The sequence below is a fragment of the Andrographis paniculata genome, unplaced genomic scaffold (genome assembly GCF_009805555.1).
Source record: "Andrographis paniculata isolate CXL003 unplaced genomic scaffold, ASM980555v1 Contig69END, whole genome shotgun sequence".
Taxonomy (NCBI): domain Eukaryota; kingdom Viridiplantae; phylum Streptophyta; class Magnoliopsida; order Lamiales; family Acanthaceae; genus Andrographis; species Andrographis paniculata.
In genome coordinates, this window is record NW_026137605.1 from 872,449 (window position 1) to 899,376 (window position 26,928).

At 31.6% G+C, this 26,928-nt stretch overlaps 3 protein-coding genes across 6 annotated transcripts; 2 read left to right on the plus strand and 1 right to left on the minus strand.

Annotated features, from left to right (window-relative positions):
• Window positions 1-188: 188 nt before the first annotated feature.
• Window positions 189-10,601, minus strand: LOC127263856 (uncharacterized). Of its 2 annotated transcripts, XM_051293124.1 has the most exons (25): window positions 10,385-10,601; window positions 10,039-10,162; window positions 9,819-9,881; window positions 9,460-9,561; window positions 9,188-9,356; window positions 8,955-9,053; window positions 8,700-8,849; window positions 7,024-7,063; window positions 6,793-6,850; window positions 6,615-6,697; window positions 6,316-6,414; window positions 6,073-6,188; window positions 5,850-5,968; window positions 5,577-5,647; window positions 5,293-5,398; window positions 4,900-5,039; window positions 4,612-4,770; window positions 4,431-4,534; window positions 3,698-3,873; window positions 3,074-3,263; window positions 2,192-2,291; window positions 1,265-1,433; window positions 905-987; window positions 733-809; window positions 189-632 (listed from the first exon to the last, which is right to left on the minus strand). In XM_051293124.1, the coding sequence occupies exons 1-25, from the start codon at window positions 10,439-10,441 to the stop codon at window positions 461-463; spliced, it is 2,826 nt and encodes a 941-aa protein (XP_051149081.1). In that variant the 5' UTR covers window positions 10,442-10,601; the 3' UTR covers window positions 189-460. The 2 variants fall into 2 exon arrangements, with proteins under 2 accessions (XP_051149081.1, XP_051149082.1); XM_051293125.1 differs by lacking the exon at window positions 10,385-10,601 and having other exon boundaries at window positions 9,823-9,881; window positions 10,039-10,101.
• Window positions 10,602-11,943: 1,342 nt separating this feature from the next.
• Window positions 11,944-13,699, plus strand: LOC127263424 (uncharacterized). 2 transcript variants are annotated; one of them, XM_051292435.1, is made up of 3 exons: window positions 11,944-12,227; window positions 12,330-12,459; window positions 13,476-13,699. In XM_051292435.1, exons 1-2 carry the CDS (start codon window positions 12,066-12,068, stop codon window positions 12,456-12,458), a joined length of 291 nt encoding a protein of 96 aa, XP_051148392.1. In that variant the 5' UTR covers window positions 11,944-12,065; the 3' UTR covers window position 12,459; window positions 13,476-13,699. The 2 variants fall into 2 exon arrangements, with proteins under 2 accessions (XP_051148392.1, XP_051148391.1); XM_051292434.1 differs by lacking the exon at window positions 13,476-13,699 and having other exon boundaries at window positions 12,330-12,638.
• A 4,396-nt stretch (window positions 13,700-18,095) lies between these two features.
• On the plus strand, window positions 18,096-25,111 carry LOC127263763 (YTH domain-containing protein ECT1-like). 2 transcript variants are annotated; one of them, XR_007841548.1, is made up of 9 exons: window positions 18,096-18,549; window positions 19,097-19,134; window positions 19,280-19,457; window positions 21,800-21,867; window positions 21,984-22,490; window positions 22,647-23,126; window positions 23,376-23,588; window positions 24,276-24,576; window positions 24,877-25,111. XR_007841548.1 is itself a non-coding variant. In XM_051292968.1 (8 exons), the coding sequence occupies exons 1-8, from the start codon at window positions 18,510-18,512 to the stop codon at window positions 24,507-24,509; spliced, it is 1,758 nt and encodes a 585-aa protein (XP_051148925.1). In that variant the 5' UTR covers window positions 18,096-18,509; the 3' UTR covers window positions 24,510-25,111. The 2 variants fall into 2 exon arrangements, 1 of the variants encoding a protein (XP_051148925.1); XM_051292968.1 differs by having other exon boundaries at window positions 24,276-25,111.
• Window positions 25,112-26,928: the final 1,817 nt, after the last annotated feature.

Below are 26,928 nucleotides of genomic sequence, written 5' to 3' on the forward strand. Positions count from 1 at the left end.
ATATCTAGCAACATTTTAGATCAAAGTTTAGGTAAATTCTATTTCAGTTAAATGACCTAAACATATAGGTAAACATACTCTATCCGTAATATATCTATTTACATTTTAGATAAAATTTTAGGTCAAATACATATATATAAGAGAAACAACCTCAACCTAAAACAATAAACAAACAGTCCCAATAATCTAGAGAATAAAAATAACAATCCCAAACTTTGCAAAAACTTAGCAAAAATTTCATCTCTAATATTCAAGACAGAATGGCATAGAATAATCATGCATAGTCCAAGAAACTGCAAGATTCCGGCCCCCCCCCCCCCCCTCTCTCTCTCTCTCTCTATTTTGATATAAAGTCTACACATTACTTACTACTACATTGTGTCACAAAAGAACTTTTTTTAAAAAAATTTTACACTAAAATCAGTTGATTGATTCGAATGTACGTTTTGTGATATTGATGTCAGTTGATCTTGGCCTTGGGTCTTCTGGGCTTCAACACAAACCACAGTACAAATGCAACAACCAAGAATGCCGGGATTGTCGTCATGTCCAACTCCACTTGGACTTTCCTCTGCCGAGTGCAGTGGACAGGGTGGAGGCTTGCTGTAGTCGCGTTCACATAATCCGCAAAGCTGTAGAAATTAGAATTCAGAGTGTTGTTATTGAAATATTTATCTTGCTTGCACGACCACACAGATATAATTATAGTAAAAATGAGCGCGCGGGGCTAACCTTTTTGATGCCTCTTCTAGACTGTTGAGCAGTCGCAAGGCATCTGAATACCGAAGCTCTCCGGTGACAGTTGAAATCTGAATGCAACAAAATACAACCAAATCGGAGTTTTTAGCAACTATATACATATATTTCGCGCAAACATGATGAAATTTTTAGCAGCAGTGCTTACTCGTCTCCAGAGGCCAACGACGTGGTTGTACTTGATCACCAGATCACGCTCGTGGGATAGAAAGAGCTTGAATGTCTGTGTCGCTGATTTTCATTTAGCGTCAACAAAATGTGGTAAAGAACAGCAAACTCAAATGCAAGAATTGGTCAAGTTAATCGAAATGTACCAAGAAAATGTGGAATACTCAGACAACTTCGCCTTATTGGGATTAGGAAACGATATTATAAAGTACTTCTTTATGGGTTTTTCGATCCATTTGAGGAAAAATGATTATTTTCAAGAAAATAATTTGGCGTTTAATTTTCTTTGCATAAGGTTTTATAGAATTCACCGAGCACATAATACCATGGAAAAGGATACATGTATGCTCCGTGGCAAGACGGCGTATTGCTGAGTTCACAGTTTGTATAGATTCTTCAAGAGCTGTGAGTACGTAGCTTCTAGCAATGGTGTCCGACTGGAACTGGGAAATCCGCCAGCCTTGGGAGGTGACAGACAATGGATTACAACCCACCGACCATACCCAATCCTGTTGCAAAATCAATATAAAAGTTTTAGAATAGCAGTAATGACCGACCACGCAAATAGTTTTTATCCCAGCTATGGTAGTCGATAAATTTCAGTGCTAATAAACTGAGCATGTAATAATGAGGTACAACACAACCTAATGATGGCTTAGCATAAAAACCGAGCACAGTCAGAATCACAAAGTCAAGTGAGAACAAACAGGACCATATTCGTCCATGGACCGTTTTACATGTAACAAATAGAATAGTAGAAATAAAAATTACACAGAAAGGAGAATATGATACAAATTAACATTTACAGATAAAGTTTATACGTATAGGTAGGCCAGAAAATACTGCAGAAATTGTAACCTCAGAGGTGATTTTGAGATTCAAGTTCAGAAGGAAATACCAAAAAACAAAATATTTCCGCACATACATAAAAGTCAAGAACACCAAAATCGTTACTATCATAATGTAAACAAACAAATACTCATGATACAAATTAACATTTACTGATAAAGTTTATATGTATATTCCGGAAAATAATGCAGAAATTGTATCCTCAGAGGTGGTTTTGAGATTTAAGTTTAGAAGGAAATATCAAAAAACAAAAACATTTCCACACATACATAAAAGACAAGAACACCAAAATAGTTACTATCATAATGTAAGCAAACACATAATCATAGATTTTGGTAGTCCACTTTCTTTCGATGGAAGCAGCTAGTTTATGTAAGGCTGGGACTACGATAGCTACGGTCATGGTGAATGAAATAACCTCAATGGCAGTTTCATGGGCTTGGCTGTAGACAAGGTGAAGAGGAACCAACCCAGCCAGATGTTCAGATACGGCAGCCAGAGCAGCTTTTGTGGGCCTCCTATACAAACGGAAAAAGTGAAATATAACCTGATGTGATTAATCGTCATTACAAGTTACATAATAAATAGAATATATATAATTTTATAAGTGAAGGAATCTCAGAAAAAGATACATGACAACCAATTTTCCCGGAAACTGGGGTTTGTTCTCTTGGAAATTTTTTTCCCATTCTTTTTATTATTTAATCTTTCCATTTCCTTTCAAAAACAAAATTATATTCAACATCCATTTTACATACAAACATTGCATTCAATTAACATTTCACCTCAAAACATCACAATCTAAAAAAAACACACACACAAAAGGCGCAAAGTGTACAAGCTGTAGTTGAAAGACCTGTATGTATGTAGTAACTCAGAAAACCAAATAAGGGAGTTAATTATATTAATTCCTAGCATGTATGACAGCAGAACGTAGCAACAATAATAATAATAATAATAATTGCATGGAACATAAAGTCCAGTAATTCACATCACCCACCAAGAATATAGGCTCTGTTCTATTTGAGTTGATTTATTTTTTTTTTTGGCAGATTATTTACTATTGATATAAAGATGCACTATTCTTCTTACAAAATATCATATCCAACTAATATTTAAAAACGTCAAGCACAAGCACAAGCACAAACACAAATCCAAACCAAACACACCCTTAGTGCGAGGTAGAGAAATGAGATTTCTTTAAAAAAACATCAGTACCAACAATATGATATAGAGGAGTAAGGGGCTGCATTCACATTATCATCACTTATATTACTAACTAAAAGCATAATCATTTAACCTTAAGTCCCACAGTAGTGATCGTCCATTGCATTGCAGATGGCTCTCCCAGGATGCCGGCTCAGACTGAACAACCACCACCATATCAGAGAGTGCTTTTGCCTGATAATGCTTGTCGACCAACAAAGCATCACCGTGAATGAACCAAAAAATGGGAACTTCCAGTGTTGACCTGCTATGTGCATGCCAGCCTGCATCACCAAACATAGGCATTACCTATATAACAGATATCCAGAAATCTAGGATTTAAAACATAAAAAAACTTCTAGGAAAGCTGCAAACTCTAAACATAAAATTCATCTAAGTCTAGTAAACAAAGTATATGAATTCACTAAAACCCAGAAAAAATATTAATATAAAGTAGTTAGCTGATTGTGAATTTGTTACACTAAGTATCACAAGCATAACACCAACTACTCAAACAGGAAACCATGCATTCGATCATTTTGAGGCAAAATCCACTCTGAGGTACACTCAACTCAACTTTCTTTATGTATACGATGAATTCAGCAAGAGATCTGCCCAATAAGAGACATTCCATAGACACTGAAGCAAAACATAAACTTTTTTTAAGAACGTATTAAAAAATCCCATATGTGGCACATGCAAGGTCCCTGGGACATACCTTTCAAAGAAGCATGGTCATGTAGCCTCTGCAATTGATGTTGAAGAATGGAAGAATCAAGATAAGAGCGTACAGTTTTTCTGTAGGTTCCATTCACAAGTAATAAAGGAACGGCAGCTGCTCTCCTAGCCACTGAAAATGCCATTGCCAAAGCAGGATCTTCAGACAGTGGTAACCTATGAAAAAAGGTTGTCAATTAAATAAGGCACCGGTTTTTCCAATGATCAATATTCAAATTCACACACATGCATCAGTAACAATAAAGCAAGTATCCTGCACCAGGTGTAAAACACCAACAAACATGTTCAGACGGTCACTGGAACCTTTGGGTTAAAAGATTCGGTACATCAAACTAGAGAAATAAGGGATTTCTATATTTCACATGAAACATCAACCATACCTCCGACAAGTTCCTGAAAAACAAGCCGTGCAAGAAAAACAGTTTCCAGAAAGCACTAATAAATTTCCTAAACTTACATAGAACCAACATAGATACTGGCATGACAAGTTCATTTTCAAAAAATAAAAAATGGTGGTCAGAACTAGGTAAAAAAATTAGAAATGTTATCTTTGATCTACTGTCAAAACAACATGATAACAACATATGTCAATTGACCACATAAAGCTTCATGATATGGTGAATGTGGGAAGGAGAAATGCTCTCTACAGATCAAAGTGGTGATCATATATCACTTGAAACAATCCAAAGAGAATAAATAGATGGAGGACATACATGTGTGGACTGAACTGAACTTTCTGAGAAGGTAATACCAGAGATTCGAGTCCTTCCATGAGACTTTTAAGATCAAGAGGTAACTGCTTAATATTGTTTACTTTCTGAAATGAAACCAGAAGGAACATAAGTTGCAGACAAATCTATCAACATCAAAATACTATAATATCCAAATATGCACCTCTTGTGTGATGACAAACAACTGAAAGGAGATTTTATCATAATAGTGGAATGCACCATCAGCAAGAGATGGAGAAATTGTGTGTCTTAATGACCCCCAAAGTGTTGCCCCAAGATGTGAAAGGAAAGTATCTCGTGCAACTGTGTAATTATGAAATTCCTGCACAACCCAACTGTCATTACTAAAATAATTTGGTATCCAGCAAGAACAAGTATAGAATTTATGCAAACTGAAATGAGGCACAGGACCACAATTATCTGGCATCCAATATATAATGAAAAAACAAACCTCAACAGTATCACTGAACAAATTCCAGTTCTCCATGCGTTTCAATGCATCAACAGCCTTCCGCTTATGGCTTTCATCGAATTCCCCATCCTCATAAGACTGAAGCTCACCTTTCAAATCTCTCATCCGCTCATCAAGCTCTGTTATCATGTCACAGTAATAATAATAGAACATAATGAGTCAGAGAAAACACCAAAGCCAGACAACTTAGTGGTCATACATCAATCATTGTGGGGAAGTGCATTCAACAGCACAAATTATCACTGGCTGGCCTATTACTTCAAATGCGTTTTAAATGAGAACTAGAACCATCAATGAAGAATTTAAAAGAAACCAAGAAAGCAAAACATCAGTAGGAGATAAGAAGGAGAAATTGTAGCATAAATTCATCACCTTCACAAAGTGCAAGCTTGACCTTCCTCCCACGGCAATGTTTGAAAACAAAGAGCTCATATATGTCTATTTCAGCTAGAAGAATATCAATAGTATGATGGTCATTCTGTAAAGAGATGATAAACTAGGGTCAAAATTTCAAGTAACAATAATATATCACTAAGTCTTAGATCCAAAACAAGAAATTGGGATAGGAACACAATTATAGAGCATAAGCGATTACCTTGGGCAAACAGAGATTTCTGAAAACAATATGGAAAATCAAAATAAAGATAAATACTCACTTCACTAAATACTGAAAATTTCTCTTGAATAGCCTCTTGTAAGCGATCTTCTGCTTCATCCTCTGACATTTCTGGGTGCGATAGGAATATTATAAGAATGAAAGCCATGATGTGAAAGGTAAATATCGACAATCTTAGGAGTTTATCCATTAGTACTTTAGTAGACAGAAAATATCTTGAAACTTTTAAAATCTAATAATCATGCATCACTAGCGCAATTTAATTAGTTCAATAGATAACATCTCATTAAGCATAATTGCATTTGACTAATACCTGCAACTGCACCTATAGTTTTCTCAACATTGGGTAAGCTTTGTTCTGTGCGTACACCTTCTCCGCCAACTGATGGTCCCCAAGAAAAAGGACCAGCAGTTAAGTCGATAAATGCCCACCTGATATAATCCAAATTTCAAAACAATTAATACAGTAAGGCTTGCCAACGATTGAGAGTATTGTTACTCAAAATGGAGAGGGGAAGGGAAAAGAGATTGTTAACCTATTATTTCCGATCCATGCATCAGTGAGGCATTCAGCATTAAGGCCACTGAAGTCACCAGACTTCAAATCTTTCTCTAAGTAAAGTTTCAAATCACCATTCGTCCCCTTCAACAACTACAAGAAATTTTAGAAGATCAAACAAGGATGTAATCATCGTAATCAATCCGAATCACAACTATGCAACACTGCATCATTCAAGACATGCGCTAAGTAATTTCCTAGTACAACCATTGACAGTTACCTGCAAAACCTTGCTCTGTATTATATCAGCTGTATCTTTCCCTCGATATAGGCCCTCAACATTGTTTATCGCATCTTGACATCTATTATGCCACTCTATCTGTGTTGTTTTCCAAAGAAATCCAGGAAAAAAACAAGGCACGTGAAAATGATGACACAGAAATCCTAATATTGTGCATAATGATGGAAGAAAAGAAGCAACAATAGTCACCCAGCTGTTGCACAATATTAGTTGGTAAAAAGAACCATATAAGTAAAAATAGAGGAAGTTCACATCAGAGGGGGGGAGAGAGAACGCACCGTGTCAGTCTCCTCTGTTGCAGTCCAGGAAAATTTTGCCATTGGATGTTTTTCATACAATGGTCTCTTGATTTTGTCAAGAGCTTACAAAATCATCAAATGTATAAAATTAGCAACAAAAATTATATGTTTCTCATCTTAAGGAGGAGATAAGAGATCCAAAAAGAAGATTACACACCAAGAACACTCTCTGGAATACTTCCAGACTGCAGGATTTTAGACTGCAAAGCCTTATTCTGCACAAATTGATTCAAGGAAAAATGAACTAAAAAACATACAATGAAAGAAGAAAGAGAATCCTAATTCTTTCACATAACAGACATCTTGAACTGGTAGAATCGCTTGGCAATCACCTTTTACATAGAACTTCATTATAAGAACTTAGAAGAACAAGGGAGCAGGAACATACCTCTTTAAGAAAGTTTATTTCACTCTCAGATAAGCCTCTCCTGCAGTACACAATCCAAGTAAACCAACACAACAGGGTCATAAAAAACAGAAGACCAATTCATGCAAGATAGCATTATACAGTCAAACAGTGAATATTATGTTAAACAGCTTGAAAGACTTTACAAAATAAAAAAGCATGTTGCATCCATGTAGTAGATATGCTACAAACAAACAAGATGCAATCTTTCACATGATAAATAAATATAGAGAAGACATCATCAAATATATTTTTCTATTCTAAGAAGCTATAACAAAATATATAATACAAAAATATCCTGCAAATTTAATCTCAAGTACCAATCAGGAGTTATGTCATGCATACAATGGTACAAAGGATGAAATAGGTCAAAATGACCTCATTTCTTTTTTCACAATGTGCTGCCTCTACCATTTTAACTAATTTTGGTTAGGCTACCATTGAAGGCGTGCATTAAAAAAATAATAAAACAAAATAATAAAAAATAATAATAATAATAATAATAATAATAATAATAATAATAATAATAATAATAAATGATTAATGCATACCAATTCAATGGGCTACACAAATATGCCTGAATAAACATGAGAAATGACTTGTGTCAAGAGGAAGATCTCTTTTAGTTCATCAATTCACATTGTTACGTATTTTTGGGATAATTTATCAGGATATGAATGATAAAGCTTTTAAAGAGGAGATTGTACTAATATTGGCATTGATTGCTTCCCCTATGAGAAATTGTAGAAGTGATGGTGTATAAACCAAGTGCCTATTAAATATCTTATCAATAAGAAAGGAGGAATAACCCTAATTCATAAAACATCACAGCATTAGATGTTTTGCTATCCAAACTAAATCACCTACATCTCCACATTTTTTCTTCTATTTACTATTAATTATCATTATTTTTTCAGTATCAGAAGCCCATATTAGTAAATTCAGTCACGAGCCAGTACACTGAAACCAACACCTTCAACCAGAACAACCACTATAAAGCATAGGGACCTAATAAAATTTCCCATAACCATAGGTCTTGACTAAATACATCCCTGATCTGATTTATTACTTTATTACTCATCCTATAGTATGTTTAAAGAAAAAATGCCATTTCCCTTTGAAAGGAATATAACTTTGAGACATTGATGGATTATTCATCATCAACCACATTGCCAAAAAGAATCTGGATGGCATAATATATTGCTTAAACCAGTTTATAAAGCACAACTTAAGTTGGAAAAATAGTAATGAAACTCCTTTAATTGGACATGAGAAGATAAATATGGAAGGTATTGATTTATATTTAATATATGTATCATATATAGATAAATAATGCTGAGAATTATATATTCAACTTTAGATCCACAAAACAAAGTAGTTAAGATATAATCCCACCTAAGAACAAACATCTTATTATCAAAAAGTGTCTTGTGAAAAGAAATGTTGATTTTCGCGCATTAGATCAATATATATGACTATGAAAAAAGAGTCTCAAATACACAATTAAAAGGTGCGGGACCACTTAACGTGTAACTTATGTTTTCTATCACCACATATGATAAAACAAGCATTTCAAGAAGGGATTAACCAAATACACCAAGATCAGTTTCTTTCATCAACCATCATAGACAATGAAATGCAATTTCAAGAAAGCATACCGGTAGCCATATTTAGTTATTTTTGGATCACGCTTTGGATTCAAAACAAAAATGTTGTATGCATCTTCCAATTGTAAATAGTCCACAAGGCTGGTGAAGACAACACCCATCATATCTACATCAACTTGCCAAAGACCCATCCCATCATCCCTTTGACAAAAGAAAATGAAATACAAACAATGAGCACAACACATCAAAGCTAAATATGTCACATATGTTTCGAATGTTTGTCTACTTCATGGAAAATACCAATACCTTGTTCCAGTTACATCATCCTTACGTCCAAACACATTAATGGCACGCTCAAATATGGATGTGACTTTTTCATTCATTTGAATGGCATGGACAGAAAAGCTACAGATTTGTTTAACAAAAAGATAGATTAGCCAAAAATAACAACAATGAAAGTGATTCCAAATTTCCAAGATATACATAACATACAAGAAAACTTAAAATTAAAAGAATTATATAAGCAATGAGATTAATACTTGTAACTTATGTGACTGACGAGTGGAAGATGGTGAGGTTGCTCCCGATCTACACTTATCTTGTAAAATGGTGTCAGAATCTCTCCAATACTTGGAATCCTCGTTTGTTCAAATATATGATCAATTTTTGTGAACCAACGCTCCAATTCTTCAGCATTTAGCTTAAATTCTGGATCGGTATTTAAGGAGATTAATTTCCACCCTAGTCTAAAAATAACAAGATGATGGAAAAGGAGATATTATAAATAAAAATGCATAGCATCTCCTCATACCTCTGTTTCCTTTTCCTTCAAATCCGATAAAAATAAAGTTTACTGGCACTGGAAGGTACATTGAATCAACTTCCAAAAGCTTCATATAATTTGCAATATTTCCTGAAACAAAAAATAAAGAAATGGACCTAAGAACTTAATCATGTGTTTTTAAATCCATATTGTTGTTAATATGTGATATTGGAAAAAGCAGGAAATGTAGAACAAAAATCTCGCAAAAAGATTGAGCAACACAAAATTAAGTAACAAATGGCTTCTTAATCATAAATTCATAAAACTCAAAGGGCATAATAGTCACAGGTCAATCTAATTGAACCTAATTCGAACACATAAGAGTTCAGATATACAGTAACAAGTACCTGCCTGGGTGTAGTTGATGGCATTGGATTTGTCCACTCCATGTGCTTCCAAGTCATCGATGTCTGTGTTCAAATTCAACCCCAATTACAATGAGGTGAAAATATAACATTAAATGTATGTGTGTGTATATATATATATATATATCATAACCACATTCTTCATATCCCAAGCAATTATTGAATAAGTTAACACGCCCCAACACATTATCATATCTCATACCATTGCGCATCACAGACTCGCTCCAGAATCGACTTTTCTGCTTTAGATTGAACAAAGAAAACACCGACGACTTCCCACTTTTACGATTGCCAGGCGGAGCCCCATGCGACCTATCTCCTAATAACTGGAATTAAACCAAAATAGCAACAACAAATAAGAATTTGTCAGAACACCGCCATTTCCGCACCTTCTACGTAATTTATCAGAGTTCTGAATTCCACCAAAAGCATTAACTACACGATTATAAACCAGCAAGCAACGAAGAGACTGCCTCTCGGAGCGTGCAGATTTAACAAGTCCAGGAAACTTAAGACGCATCAAACAGAACGGTAAGTAAATGACTTACCAAGAGAGAAATCAATATTGAGAAGAGGAAACGGGAGATCGAATTGGATCTCCACATCGAGTGAAAGAGCTGTGGATGGCCGATGGAGCAGCGACGGTGGAATGGAGTTTTGGGCAGAAGGAAGGCAGGCAGGCAAGAGTGTGGGGGAAGAAGCGACTTGAGAAAGACCAGAGCTTCGACACACACCAGTGACCAAACGCAGAAGGTCCGGGTCGGGCCGGATCCAATCTCAGGTATTTGAGGTATTTCATGGTATTTTAGGTATTTTAACACTTTTGTTAAATTTCGTAAAAAATAATAATAATAATAGTATTTTATTGATTTTTTAATAAATTATTTATTTTATTTGTTCATCGTAATAAAATATTTATTTATTTTTAATTATTTTTATATTATACAAATATTATTATCTTTATATTATATCTTATATTAATAAGTATGAGAGGGTGAGAGTAATTTTTTTAATGATGTGACGATTTACATCAGGCGAATCAGTCAGACAAGACTGATATAAGAACCCCGTTTCTCCTCTTTGGAGGCCTTCGATTTCGACCGTCGAAAATAAAGTATCACATTGGCATAAATGTCTATTTTGACGCAATATTGTTTGTGTCCGGTGCTGGGTGCGGCAAAATATTATTATTCTGTATCGATAACTTTTAATTAATTTTCTTTTGGCGTGTTTATTAAGGGCATTTTTTTAAAATTTTACTATTTTTTTTTTTTTTCAAAAATATCAGATCAAATATTTATTTTTATTTTTTATATTATATTAAAAATTAATTTTTTATTCAAAATATCACATCAACACCTATTTATATAGCATTATACAATTATTTATGTTCAAAATTTGTACTGTTCAAATCACAATCAAAAATCCAAATTCCCAAACAAACACACCATTTATACATTCCCGCAAGTCGTCATTCATTTCCACTGGTTCTCTTCTCCCAAGCAATAAGAGTCGAGTTTTTTCCAAAACAATTTCTCTCCTGTTGTCCCTTCGGCACCAAAGCACATGTGTTATTGAGTCGAGAGGCATGGTATATATGCTAAACCAGTGAAAGTAAAGAAAGATCTTTCTTATCTTTTCTGAATTGAAAATTTTTTAGACTCTGACCAGATAAAACTTCTACTAATATATTGTTTGAATGATAGGAGGGGGAGATGTTCACAACATAAGAGAATCGGTCAGAGAATAACTTTTTGGACAAAAAAAAATCGAAAGAGAATTAACAAATTTTTATCTACATTTATAATAACAAAATGCTTAAAAATATATTTTTTTTTATCATTTTTAAATATTCATTTTTTATTTTATAAAAATTAATTATACATTAATACTAAAATATTTTATAAAAATTAATTATTTTATTTATTAATTTATTACAAAATCCACCTTCTTAATAAAACATCACTGCACAATAAAATTGGAATACTATTTTTATTAATTTATTACAAAATCCATCCTTTTGATTTGGGACAACGGAATAAAATTAGAAAAATAATTTTTAAGAGAAATAAATTCGAGGGAAATTTTTATTAAATTATGGTTATTAACAAAGTCCACAGCCCAATGAACAAAAAATTGAAGGGTATGTGCGGCGGCAAGGGTTTTGCAGGCTGAGGCTGACGGAAGAAGACGACGGAGCGATTCTCCAAGGAAGGAAAGGAGACCAAAATGAAGTCGGTGGTGGGGATGGTGGTCTCCAACAAGATGCAGAAGTCGGTTGTGGTGGCGGTCGACCGTCTCTTCCACCACAAGCTCTACAACCGCTACGTCAAGCGCACCTCCAAATTCATGGCTCACGACGAGGCAAATCAGTGCAATATCGGCGATCGAGTGCGTATTTATCGAATCCATCTGATAATTTCTCCCCGTCGCGATGATTGCTTAATTTTTTATTTTAATTTATTTTTATTTGATCGAAATGAATGGTTTCAGGTGAGGCTGGATCCTTCGCGGCCGCTGAGCAAGCGGAAGCATTGGGTTGTGGCTGAGATTCTCAAGAAGGCCAGGATATATACGCCGCCGTCTGCTGTTAAGGACGCTTCTGCGCCTGATGCTGCTTAAGGTGATTGGGGATTCCATGTCCTTCATTCCTCTCGTTTTGTTTGTTTGTTTTTTTTTTTAATAAATTTTCTGTTGCATTTCCTCTTTAGTGAGATTGGTGTAATTGTTCTACTGAAGAATCAACAAAGTTTTCCTAGGAAATTAACCAAGGATTGATTTATCCAATGTCATTTATCTGCACCCTGCTAGTAGCTGTTTATGTGGATTGATTTATACCATGAAGTGCATAGTTGTCCATTAGCGGTGTAGCGGAACAGAAAGGTGCGGCAGTGTGCTGCTATGGCCGCTCCACAATGCCACTTTTATATGCAATACCGATGAGCGAGCGCCATGAATAAAAATATTATATTCGCCATTATAAGTAGGTTTAGATTTTACGATTTAATGTTATATTTTTTATTTGGTAAATATAGATCTTATATTATTCTATTATAGTATTATGTAGCTACTTTTGGTTCTAGAAAGGGCAAAGAACATTATGTGATGTGAGTGTGACGAACATAGGATGGAAAAATTTGACGAAGAAGATGAAGAAGAATATTCATACAAGATTAAATGCGAGGATGGTGAAAATATGGAATAGATTGTTTATCGGATTTTGAATCTGATTAATTTTGATTATCTACCAAAGTAGCCGTTATCTAATTGTTTTTGCTTATTATAACTATCTATGAGCTATGATTATATACTTTTTGCAAACTTATTAGTTTGAATGATAATCATGATACTAAACTATAGATTTTTGTATTTTTTTTTTTATTGTAAATTTATATTTATATATATTTTCATTTTAGAAGTTGACCGCATTGTAAGGCTATTTGAGATTGACAGCTATGATAATGTTAATAGTTGAAAAAATTGGATAGCTTGATCAGAATTGTTCTTCCCATGTGTTCGTCTGACATATGAATTTGTTAGGATAAAGAAATGGATATCTTGTGACAAGAGAGAGAATGATTGTATGAAAATTTTGTTTTATGTCGACAAAGTTTATATGTTGTTTCCTTGTCGATCCAGAACTGGTTAATATGTTGTCAATAGAGATGAAACACTTTCATTAGGCCGTGTGTCGGGCAGTCGGCTGAAGATGATAAGGTAACTTAGTATGCTTTCTTAATCATTACAATTTTTTTTTAACTTTTTTTTTCTTCGAGGTTGAATGTGTTTTCCAATGTGCATGTCGAATATAAGAACAAAGTGAAATTTTTTTAGTACTTGTATTCTATCCGGAGCAACTTGAAATTTTTTATGCATAATACTATTTTGTTGGCACTATACTTAGCTTGCAATACTTGAGATTTTCTGATTTGTGGATATTACCAATCAACTTATAGTGATGGCATTTTGTTTTTTTTTTTTTTTTTATAATGTGGGAACTCGTAGTTGTTATTTTTCGAGTGCGCTCTGGGTAAATTTTTGACCGAATTTAATAGTCTGCAAACTAAGTTCAATAAAGTAGTAGCTCATTGTATAATACCTATTTCATTTGATCCGATCTAAATGTCATCGTTAGGTTTTGCTAAACCCTTCGAGTGATTGATATGTGCATTCTCTTGTTTGCCAATCACTTGCAAAACATAGATAAGTTTTATTTTGTTAAAACGTTTACTTAAGGGTGTGTTTGTCTGGGGATTTGGATTTTGAGTTGGGATTTGACTGGTAAAATTTTTGAATTTGAATAGTCGTACGATGTGATATAAATAGGTGTTGATGTGATGTTTTGAATGTAAAATTGCCTTTTAGTATAATATAAAAAATAAAAAAATAAATGTTTGATTTTATGTTTTTGAGGAAAAAAAAAAAAAAAAGGATGAATAGTGTATTTAGGGGATGTTTTTGAGGAAAAAAAAAAAAAAAAAAAGGAAGAATAGTGTATTTAGGGGAGAATCTCCGAATAAACACACCCTAAGTAGATTAGATATTATTTGCAAAAGTATTTTGGTATCATAATTGTGTACTGTTAAAGAATGGCCAGGTAGGCAAAACCTAAAAGCGTCGAGAGTTTGAACGCACTCGGAATGGATGCTCAAAATGAATGAATTTAATCTGTACCCTTAATCATTAAATTATTTATTTTATACAAATTATTTATGAGATTTAATTAAAGCATATATTGAATTCATAATTCATATGCATATTCCAATTCCAACACCGTTTACATCTAACACTTACTTAAATTGTATAAAATAATTATTCAAATTTACTCCTATTTAAAATTCAAATTCAAAAGCTAACCCAAACAAACACATTGCAAGGATTTGTTTGTTTATTTTTCACATAATTCTTTATATTTAATTTATTATATACATAAAAAAATTGCTCATCATATATCATATCATATATTTATATATATATATATAGTATAAGACACTTTAATTTGTGTATTTTCGTAATTTTGAATTTTTTTTATTTTTTTTAAATAATAAGTTTGGATAATTAGTTAAAATTTGTTAGGATAACAACTAATCTAATAAAATCCAAAATTATCGAGATAATAAATAACAAGGATATGTATAAAATTATTATGAGATTGTCGTCATCGTAAAAACGGTGATCCCACCGTCAGATCAATCAGAAATTTTCAAAAAGTGTTCGTAATTTGCTACTTTTTCAAATATTGGGATTATTCTACCAAAATGACAAAGTTTTCATGTTTGTGTTTTATCTTTATTTTTCTTAAAAATGTGATTTTTGTTGGTTGAATTAACGATGATTGAACATGTTTATATGTATTCTTAAAAATTATTATATTTTATTTCATTATTGTGAACTTTTTACAGACAACGCGTGATTTTTTATTTTTTTTACCTTGGAAGGTTTTTCACATAATTATTTTTTTTGTATTTTATTTACGCTTATAATTATAATTTGTTATCGTCCAAAGGAATTGAATGATTTTAGACATGAAAAAATATCATTATCTATTTTATATATTATTTATGTATATAATTTTTTATCTTTCTTTATATAGTGAAAATTTTATAATAAATTTGTTTTCTTTGATTTATAAATTTTAAATTATACAAAAATTTTCACTAATCAATTTTTTTTTTTTTATCCATACTATAAAAAGAAAAGGAAAAGAAGTAGAAAGAAGAAAAAAATAATTATTTTATTTTATTTTATTATGTATAATAATATTATTAAATTAATTTTAATTTTCTACTAATTGATTCTTTTTTTTTTTTCTTATTATATTTATTTACAAATTTATTTAGTTTCGAGTATAATGATCTAATACTTCATTGTTATTATCTATACAAAATTTTGGCCTCTTACGTATATATAGAAATACAAAATTTTAACTAATATGTATTTTATTATTTAATACATATTATTTTATTATTTTGGTTTTGAATATTATATTAACATATTTTTTCCCCAATTTGTATGCATATTTTTATTTGTTTTTTGTTATTTTTATTTTTTACTAGTCAATTCTTATTTATTTTTATTCTATACTTACTTTTTCTAATTAATTTGGTTTAGAATATTAATATTTTAATACTTTTTTTTTTTTTTTTGATGAAAATTGAAATTATATTCAAATTTCGAGTTTTTGTTTTTATCTAATATGATTTTTTAATAAATAGTTTTAATCAAACTTATATTTAACTTCGTTTTTAAGTATGAATTTTGTAATTTATAATTTATATTTTTTATTACTTAATACTCTGCAATATTTATTTTTACTTTTGTTAGTTTATTTATTTTTTTTTTTTTTTTATCAATAATACGAATTTAAATTTATTGTAATGTTTCATTTAATAACATTGTAAATAAATATTTTAAATCTAATTTAGATTTGAATTTAAAATGGTATATAAATTTTATTTGATTTATGATTTACTTAATATTATTTGTTTGATTTTTTTTCGTTACTATATATATATATTATTTAGTATGTTGTTTGAACATTATTTTCAAACGAACTTCTTTCAAATTTATTTTGATTTTTTAATTTAAGAGTGATTATGAATAATTATTTTTTATCTCTATTATGTTTGGGTTTAAATTGAAATATATTTATGAAATTTTGATTCGCTTACTTAATATTCTTTATTTGGTTTTAGTTACCGTATTTTTGTTTATAGTTTATTTTTTATATAAATTAATTTTTGTTATCTTCATACAAAATTTTATTGTCAAAATAAAATTTATTATTTAAAATATAAAATTAAATTAATATCATAATTTTTATAATTACTCGTGCTAATAGGCTAGTTTATTATAAAGAGGTGCTTCTAATTTTTTTTTTTTGTATAAAATATATATTTATAGTTACTAATAATTTGTTTAAAACAAATAATTATACATTGTAATGTTAGATAAAAAATTATAAATTCAGAGTTGAATGATTTATATGTGCTATCATTATTGTTTGTTTCTATTTTTTTTTTTTTTTTCATTATTATTACAACAAAAATTTATCTTCTCGGAATAAATTGTTCGCATTTGAATATTATACTCTCTCCGTCCAATTAAAAAGTTACAATTTTTCATTTTCGTCCGTCTTAAAACAAGGTTACTATTTTCTGATTTAGTAATTGTATTGTTTACATAACATAATAAATACCCTTCCAATTTATATTATATTACACAAATGTCATTATTATTATTAGAGGTATTTTCGTTTTTTTACTACAATTCATTATAATATTAATATTAAAAAATTTATATGAAAAAGTAAACTGCAACCTTGTGTTGGACTGATGCAATATTTTTTTATAAAATATTCAAATATACTTTTTAACATTCCTTAATTATGGACCGAACATAACTATTCATTCTATGTGATAAAAATAGTTCATTTGGATTCGATAATTAGAAAAAAAATAAAATAAATATTTTATTATAAATTTTAACAATAAAAAATAATTAGTGATTAATGACGGTAAACAAAGACAATGACTAATAAATAAAAGTAAATTATGCAGAGACATGAATGATTAAATTTGTAATAAACTAGATTTTGTGGAAAAAAACATAGGGAAAAAATCATTATTGGTATGGTATAATCAAAATTTATTAATTTTAGTCTCAATATAATCAAAATTTATTATTTTTTGTCTCAATATAATCAAAATTTATTATTTTTTGTCCCAATATAATCAAAATTCATCATTTTTGGTTTTAATATAAATTTTTTATCAATTTTAGTCATAATATAACGAAAACTCATCATTTTTTATCCCAATATAATCAAACATTATCTTTTTTTGGTCTCATCGTCAACAAACCATACGGAAAATGCTGACATGGACTTGAAAAATTGTGCAATTTATTCGAATATAAATATAAGGTTTGATTTCTTTTCACGTCAATATTTTACGTCGGTTTGCTGACGATGGGACAAAAAAAAAAATTTGATTATATTGGGACAAAAAATGATGAGTTTTGGTTATATTGAGATTAAAATTAATAAAAAATTTATAGTATGACAAAAAATGATGAATTTTGATTATATTCAGATAAAAAATAATAAATTTTGATTATAAAATGCATCAATTTTGGTTCTATTGGGACTAAAAATAATTTTTTTCCCAAAAACATATAAAACTATTGCAAATTACACTAATAATAATAGTTAAAAAAAAAAAGACAAGACAAAAAGGTCATACAGTCCGTTGATTCATGTTCGCATCTCATCTGACATAATAATTTCTCCTCATCTCATCTCGACGATATCTCATATCATCATCTCCTGAAAATTTTGGCATCAAATTGGATATTGGAAGCGTAATCAATCTCAATCGTCGTCATCATCATCATGTTTCTAAAACCCTTTATGGCTTCTGCTCTGTTTTCAAACCCTCCCGGGAACCCATTCCCACGCTACTTCGCCCACTCCCGGTGATTCACCGGTGACTATCACTACTCTTTCTTTCTTCGCAGATGGATAGATGGATGGACGGATTCGCGGCGTTCCAGTGATTGGATTCTGTCTCCTTCTCCTTGAACTTCATTTGGGGCAGATCTGAATCCCCGCTCCTTCCTGCCTTTTGAATTTTATCCGTTTCGATCCGAATTGGGCGTGATTCGGTGGGGCTGATGGACGACGAAGATCACCTAGGCCTCGTCGCCTCTGCTGGTTTGTTTTCATTTCTGCTGCTTCCTTTTCTCAACAAGTGTTCGGCAATGAATATCTGTAGACTGTAATTATACATTAATTTACGGTGTGTGTGATTTATTCGAATAGGCTGTTATGGAAAGTTTGTTGTTTTTAGGTCAAATTGCCGACGAAACGGTTTCAGGCAGTGGAAGTTGCTCGTAATTCATCAAAATTTTAGTGCTTATGTTCTTCTTAACTGTTTTAGGGAATTACGCTCATATTACCAACATAGTTTAATTCTTATCTTCTTTATATACAGCAGCATATCCAATAGATGAAGAATGTGCATGATGCTTAACGGGTTTTATTTATTATGCATTCCCAGTTCTTCATTTTTTTTTGTTTGCCACATTTTCGATATATCATCATTCTACTGAATAAGTGGAACCACTTTCTGCATTTGTTTGATGTGTTTTGGCTGTTAATTGCCTTTATTTAGGATGTAATATTTAGAGTTCTTGCAGCTGAGCAGTAAATATGATGTCTTTTATTTTGATTGATTTGAGGATTATCCTTCATATTATAGGTGACAGAGGTGTCGAGCTGCACAATGTGACTGAACAGGTGTATTATCTCACCTCACACTTTAACAAAAATTTTGTGTGTTTATCTCTTAATCACTTCAGTGTTTTGTATAGGGATCTATATACATGGTAAAGGTACCTTATAAGTTATAAAATGTTGCTCAGATGTACTTATCTTTTGTCAGCCAATTTCACCTAAGGATGAGAAAGTTATGTCGGCAATTCCTTCGTCAGAAGTGGCTATCTCAGGTACATCAAGAAATATCAAAGAACAGCCAGTTAGATCAGAAGCTAGTGGAGCTCTTAGCACAACACATCCATTAAATTCTTATACACCTCCGGAGCCAAGTTATTTTTATATAGGTTAGTCACTTTGTATATTTTTTACCAAATTATTTTGTTCTGACAGTAATTGTACAATGCAAGGGAATTATTAAAAAAGTAAAGTTACAGAAACATGTCTTGATCCTTGAATATATATTTTCAACATGTTCCTTGAGTTTTAACGTTATACAAAGAGGTTCAATACTTAATAGTGAAGTAGAGCAAGCACAGTGCTATGGAGAAAGAGTTCTTTAAGCCAGATACGGATGCTGTTCATTGGGTTTAATTTCAGTACCTTCGAATCTTGGAAGAATATGCTTACCTTAGGTTTCTGATGTAGGTAGTTGGAGCCGTTAAAGTTTAAGTCACAATAATTGTTTAAGCTTGAGCCAATCATTTTGGTTTAGAAGTGAGTAGCATTTGCAAGTTTGTTGGTTTGGTTAAAGTCACACTCTTATGAACAATTTAGAGCTACCGCCATATAAAAAAAAATGCAGAACACCCGACAAAGAAAACTCACTTGTATTAGTCACAACACGCCTGCAATGGTGGCTAATTCTTGACTCTTGAGAATGGTGAACTGAAGCATGCATAATTACAGTATTTGTCACTTCATTACTTTTCAATAGCTGCCTGGAGAAGCAACACTTCTGTTATCAAACTAGTTGCTGAAGTCAAGGAATCACTGTTCGATAACCTACACTACCTATGTTAAGTATTTACATCAAGAAGTACTTGCTTACAAATGATAAACCCGGATTTACATAGAGAAACCTAGATGTAACAGACTTAGAGAGTTAAAATGGTGTGCCATCTTGTTGATCTCCAAGACCTTGACTGGGTATTATGTGCTCTTAGCTGGTGTTCTGATTTCCAAAGTCACCCCACTTGAGATAGGCTTTTTGATACTTAAAAGTTCAATATTCCTCTACAAAAGGTTATACCACCTTAAGGGTTTTTTTTTTTGTTTTTTTCCCTTGATCTGAGCATCCTGTAACTTCGCCAAGTATTTGATGTTCTCTTAGTTTGAAATTTTTGAGGGTAAATATTAGCATCTAATGTCTTCTTAATATTTCTTATACACCAAATATAAATTCGTGTTGTCCAAGGTTGTTATTTCTTCAGTTGATTCAAATGGATGCTGCTGCTGCAAATCTTTCACTAGGAAAAAACAACACTTATTTATGGGCTACATTTCCATTTTTTTTTTCTTGTTAGGTTACAACTGACAAATAATGGAAATCCAATGTTTCTTATTAATTCCTACCAAAAATTGTTTTTGTGTTGTGGACTTTCCCAAACACTCAACTCTGCAAAGTGATTTTGCGTTGATCTACATGTTTCATTATCCTTTCATGAGCTTTCTTTAAGTAGCTCTATGCAATTTCCAAATCCGTGATTATTCTTTTGAGATCTTAGGGATGATCTCGTACTTTGCTTGCTATCCAAAGTACGTGGGAGCAGCAGTTGTTGCATGATTATGATTCAAAAGCTCTACGGTTGGCTGTGAAACACTCTACCCATTGAATCACAACAAGACTGCATTTGAAAGCTTCACCTGATTTTAGCAATCGATACATCAACATCTTCTACTCTGTTAGAACATATATTAAACCAGATGTAAACATGTTAGCATGGTAACTTTAATCTATAATGACATCAATGTTGGTTGTCATGCTTTATGAATGTGTTAGAACTACAACCCAATTGAAGGAGCAATGTAGCCGCATATTCGGAAGTTTTTTTTTTTTTTGAGAGTTGAAGAAATTTTATCAATAGAAGGAGAGAATACAAGATAGGAAGCCTGAAAACTCGGTAGGAATTAGAATCAAGCAGATAAATGTTGGGATCAGAATCGTGGGTACCCGTATTGAGTATATTGATTATGGTTAGGATTTGGTTTCGAGATGAATATCATCTCGAGGGATGTTAAATGTTGTACCACATGGATAAATGTTGGGATCTCCTCTTTGTTTATAAGAGTGAAAGACAACTCCTCTTGCTACCAATTGGTTTAAGATGGAGCTCTGGGTCCCTTTTTAAAAATGTGCAATATAAAAGGTATAAAAGTAACAAGAAGAAAAGTTGTCCAATGGACTTTGATAGTCATTTATAACACTGCCATGTCATTGAAACCTGAGTTATCTCCTTTTTTGTCCTACCCCTTGCAAGCTACAAACTTGATTCAGGGTAATTACATGGTAACATTGTTATGTTTGTTGTCAAGCTAGGTATTTGATTCTGATACACTTTTTTGCTTTACTTCCACAATGTATTTTGCACAGTTTCTATCATCTCTAGCAAAACTTTCATTTATCTTTCACACTTTATACCTACCTCCTGGTGCTTGGATTTATAAAATGTTAATTTACTTTTTCCAGGTGGAAGTGGTAACTGGGATGAGCATTCACCCTATGCTAGTTCCAACAATTTGCATGTCATGCCTCAGGTGAATACTCACTTTTATTGCAGGCGCATGAAATGTTCACTTTTTTTTTTTCTTTTTTTTTTTTTGTTTATATATAATTTCTCACTATTAATTCTCATTCTTGTTATTGTTTTAAGGGAATGTACAATGATAATTCATCGCTCTTCTATCCTCCGGGCTATGGCTTTGACTCCCAGATGGCTTATGGACAGTTTTCCCCATTTGGTGGCCCTCTATCACCTGTAACATTTGATGGTCAACTATTCTCCCCACATCAAATGCCAGTGTCGCCCCCTTACTATCCTCCAATTTCACCAGGCCCACAACATGTTACTTCTGCTCATGCGCCTTCGCAGCATGATTTGTTGCCCACAGGAAGTAGCAGCCAAGACAATCTCATTGACAATGCATTTTTTGGGCCAGGATCTGGTTATTTTCTCCCTGTTGGATCTTTCGGTGGAGATCTCTCTGGAAGCGGCAGCCTTGGTCTTTACAAGTTTCCTGGAGAGCTTGGATCCAGTGACTCATTGCAAAGTCATTCGAATTCCTTAAGTTCAAGCAAGTTCATGTCACAGATATCTTCTCGGAATGCGTATCAACAACCAATCGGGACGCTTGGATCTTATGAACAAAATGTTGCACAGGTCTGCTTATGTTTCTCGTGAAGTCACATACACACTTACACAACATTTATGTGGATGCTCAAAGAATTTGATATTCTTTATTTTGACCGTGCTGATGGTAGCTATTTCTTCAAGTGCTGATTCTGTTTTCAATGATAATGCCTTGCCTCATTTCAGGGTTTTGGTTTGATGTCAAACTCACCTGGACAATATTCCCATAGTGGTTCTAACCAAGGCCCCATTGGTTCCAATCGGATTCAGTTTGCTCCTGACAAAGGTGGAAGACGGGAGAGGGTTCGGGATAATGTGAATATTCCCTCTGATGCATTTGATGCATCAAATGATCGAAACAGAGGACCAAGAGCTTCGAAGCACAAAGGCAATGGCCTCTCTCCTAGAGGGGGTGCTACGTCTGGAATAAAAGATGTTGAATCTGCTTCTGGGCTTAAAGCTACTCACTTTAACACCAAAGACCTCGTAACTGATTATGAACATGCAAGATTTTTTGTTATCAAGTCTTTTAGTGAAGACAATATCCATAAAAGTATAAAATACAACATATGGGCCAGCACACCTCTTGGAAACCGAAAACTTGATGCAGCCTATAAGGAAGCAAAAGGAAAGGAAAGCTATTGTCCAGTCTTCCTCTTTTTCTCAGTAAGTTGGTTGTTTTTGCAACACCTGCGCTTAAATTATGAACTTAGACGTAATTGGTACCTTTTAGGAGAGAGCATACATTCAAAATAGTGAGATTAGAGTTACTTTTTAGTCATGGGGACCGTAGTACTTTCTTGTTACCGTTGTGGTTAGACAATAGTAGTTGGTTAGTTTTGCTTAAATTGTGAGCTGCACAGGCTACTTTTGATATTTCATCCTAAAATAATGGTGCTTCCATTAAACCTCCAGGTTAATGCAAGCGGGCAATTTTGTGGAGTAGCTGAGATGGTTGGGCAAGTTGATTTTGAGCATGATGCTGAATATTGGCATCAGGATAGGTGGAGTGGGCAGTTTCCGATAAAATGGCATATCATCAAAGATGTACCCAATAGTCGCTTCAGGCACATACTTCTTGAAAATAATGACAATAAGCCTGTCACTCACAGTCGAGATTCTCAAGAGGTATTTTCCTTCGCATGTATACTATTTTACTTGTGTCAAAATATGCTGTAATTGTCAAATTATCATAGATTATTGAGTCAATCATTTTGTTTTATGGAAGACAACTTAACTACTAAAAGAAAATACTTAATAAAGCAATCAAATCAATTTGAATTATTGATCCTCGCTCTATAATCTATTAAACACATCAGCCTTTTACATATGCATTTTTAGAACTCAAGTTGCCCAATCTTGAATGAGTAATTTTTCCTTGTCACTGTTATAGTTGTAATCGACAAATTTCAAACCTGAATATTTCAATGACTTAAACCTGTTGTAACTTAAATGGTCTTCTGCCCTTTGTTGTTTAAGTTTTTTCGTGACAAATAAAGATGCTATAAGGATCCTATTTAATTTGTTTATTAATGTGATAAAATAACAAAAATGTATTTTGGTTCTTTTCCGTGGAATGATAGGATATTTTATTTATATTCTAGGCTCTCCACTAGTCAAATAAGGAAATACATTTTACTGTTTGTGGATGTCCTAAATGGAAAAATGTATCTATTGTTAGCGAACAGCTAAATGTCAAAAGTTTACTTCTCCGCCTTCTATGATTTCTTACATATGTTGCTAACTTTTTTGAGTCATCGATGTGCTGGTAAAATCAAAATATGAAATGGGTCCAATAATACTCCTCCATTTCAGGTGAAACTGCAACAGGGAGTTGAAATGTTAAAAATCTTCAAGAGCTACGAATCTGAAACATCCCTTCTTGATGATTTCAACTACTACGACGAACGAGAGAAAGCCTTGATGGAAAAGAAGGCCAAACAACGAGCCAATACAACTGCGCTCCCAACCGAATCAATTAACCAGCTCTCAGAAAATCTGGCTGACACCCTCCGTATGGATAATGGTAAAAAACACCTCCAGACCTGATTTGGTTTAGCGCCTGCCATTATCAAACTACTCACCATTGTCAGAAGAAATAGCTTTTCCTCTCAAGGTGATATCTTTCAGACCCATTCTCTGCCGGCTTTAAATTATTTTCACTCTTTTCGCCTTCCTTCCATGTCTCAGAGTTTCTCTGCATAATTTCATTCCAAATATTTAGGTAAAAACAGCCTCTGCTCAAGTATTCGCCAAAACCACCCGTCTTTCTTTTATATATATATATATGTTTTTTAACTTTTCTCCTCTTTAATTGTTTCTTCTCCTTGTTTGGTATTTGATTGAGATAGGTTGTGAATCTCAAAACGCTGGTTAGTTTTTTTCTCGAGTGTAGCTCAGGCAAATTATTTTGCAGCTGCTTTGTATTATTAATAATGTGTCGATGAAGGAAGGAATGGTAGCTGCACGAGTAGAGAAGTCGATCGGGTGCGTATTCTTATGTTCCTTTATGTTGTTTGCTGGTTGTTCCTTTTCTTTTTTTCCTGAAAATAATAATGCAGGAAGCCATAGAAGACTACTGTGTTTTTTCTTCAATACATTTGATGTTTATTTTAGGATTTGTGTTGTTTTATTATAGGATTTGTTCTTCATATTTGTGTATTCTCTCTTCCCCCCCCCCCCCCCCTGAAAGATTTTTACACCTTAAAATACTGTAGAAGATTATTGCATCAATGGTATGTTTATTTGGTGGAAATGAAAATGGTTATACATATATATATATATATATTTGTTGATCATATTCCTTGACTTTTTGAGGTGATTTTTATTTATTTATTTATTTATTTTTATAGTAGAGTAATTTTGATGTTATGTTTTGTTAGAAAAATTAGTACTCTTTTTTTTCGTTTAGATTATATATATATATTTTTATTTCTTTGGATTGTTAAAAAAAATGTTTTCATCCCTCTTTTTAATATAAAAAGCAAAAGTACATACATATAGTATTTGTTTGATTAGTGTTTTTAGATAAAATGTTTTCTTATCAATATTATTTAAAAATATAAAATAAAGGTACATTAACACAATATATAATACTATATATTTTATTTACTTGTGAAAAGTTATAATTGAATACAAAATATTAGGATGTGTTTTTTAATAAAAAGTATTTTTTAAAAAATATTAATATATTATACATATTTATTATTTTTATATTTTATATACAATTTTTTATATTTTACGTTATTTTATTTTATTTTTTAAAATTATCTCATAAAATAATCACATCTTTATTTTTAATATTCACAACATATTTTTTATATTTAATATAAAAAATACATCCATTTAATAGCACATAGAAAACCTTTGATGTACTTCTATACCGAAATAGTGATCTATATTTATTTATTATTATTATTATTATTATTATTATTATAATGTGAGAACTTGCTGTCGTTATCAAATTAATATCGTACGAACTATGCCCGATAAGAAAAGTCACAAGTTTTTTCAGAAAAATTAATACACTACTGGACAACATATCTATAATTAGTATTGTTTGTGTAGATTACATGTGGATAACTAATAATATTATAAAATATTGTTTGTGTTTTATTCAGCCCATAAGTGACCTAAAAATTTTGATTTATTTATCTATTGTAAAATTCGAACAAATGGTTGTTTATGAGTGTTATTTTTAATAAAATAAATTTTATTATTTGAATTTTATATTTATATATATTAAAAATTACTCATAAAAATATATATTAAATACAAAAAATTCAAACTAAATTTTTATAATTCAAACCCCAAAAACACACCAATTACTTGAACAAATGAAATAGTTGTTATATTTTGTATATAAATGAATATTCAATATTTATTGGTTACTTATGTAAGATAATTTTGGCATTTGTGTTTTTTATACTTTATATATAAATTTATTAAAAAAAATTAATTAAATGTATAATAATACGTTTATGATTTATATTAAAATTAAAAAAATATTTTAGTATTAATGTATAATTACTTTTATTATAATAAAAAATAAATATTTTGAATAAGACGGACGAAAATAGTAAAAAAATACTTTAAATTGGGATAAAGTAAATATAATATAAACATGATTTATTTTAATATATATTAAAAAAAACTATAAATAGTGAAAGTTAAAAATAAAAATAAAATCCCAACCAAACAACATAAATAAAATTTCAATCAATCAACCCCAAACTCAAAACTATCACATGCACCCATACACATCATTATCATAATTAAATTTAAATTATCCTCCAACCAATAATTTTTAATTAAATTCCAACACCAACTATCAAAATTAGTGTATCTTTCTCTACATTACACTCCTATAATTAATTAATTAATTTAGTTATAGCCAAGGAATATTTTTTCCCTTCTAGATGAGGTATTTATTAATTTTATATATATATATATATATAATATTATTTAA

What these genes read in the sequence shown, in the direction of transcription:
- LOC127263763 (XM_051292968.1), top strand. Translation starts at nt 18,510, where the DNA reads ATGGACGACGAAGATCACCTAGGCCTCGTCGCCTCTGCTG. An exon ending in GCCAAGTTATTTTTATATAG is followed by an intron (nt 19,458 to 21,799) that starts GTTAGTCACTTT and finishes TACTTTTTCCAG; the next exon opens with GTGGAAGTGGTAACTGGGAT. An exon ending in ATGAACAAAATGTTGCACAG is followed by an intron (nt 22,491 to 22,646) that starts GTCTGCTTATGT and finishes GCCTCATTTCAG; the next exon opens with GGTTTTGGTTTGATGTCAAA.
- LOC127263424 (XM_051292435.1), top strand. Translation starts at nt 12,066, where the DNA reads ATGAAGTCGGTGGTGGGGATGGTGGTCTCCAACAAGATGCAGAAGTCG. An exon ending in AGTGCAATATCGGCGATCGA is followed by an intron (nt 12,228 to 12,329) that starts GTGCGTATTTAT and finishes GAATGGTTTCAG; the next exon opens with GTGAGGCTGGATCCTTCGCG.
- LOC127263856 (XM_051293124.1), bottom strand. Translation starts at nt 10,441, where the DNA reads ATGTGGAGATCCAATTCGATCTCCCGTTTCCTCTTCTCAATATTGATT. An exon ending in CATCAACTACACCCAGGCAG is followed by an intron (nt 9,562 to 9,818) that starts GTACTTGTTACT and finishes TTTTTGTTTCAG; the next exon opens with GAAATATTGCAAATTATATG. An exon ending in TGTTCAGTGATACTGTTGAG is followed by an intron (nt 4,771 to 4,899) that starts GTTTGTTTTTTC and finishes TGGGTTGTGCAG; the next exon opens with GAATTTCATAATTACACAGT.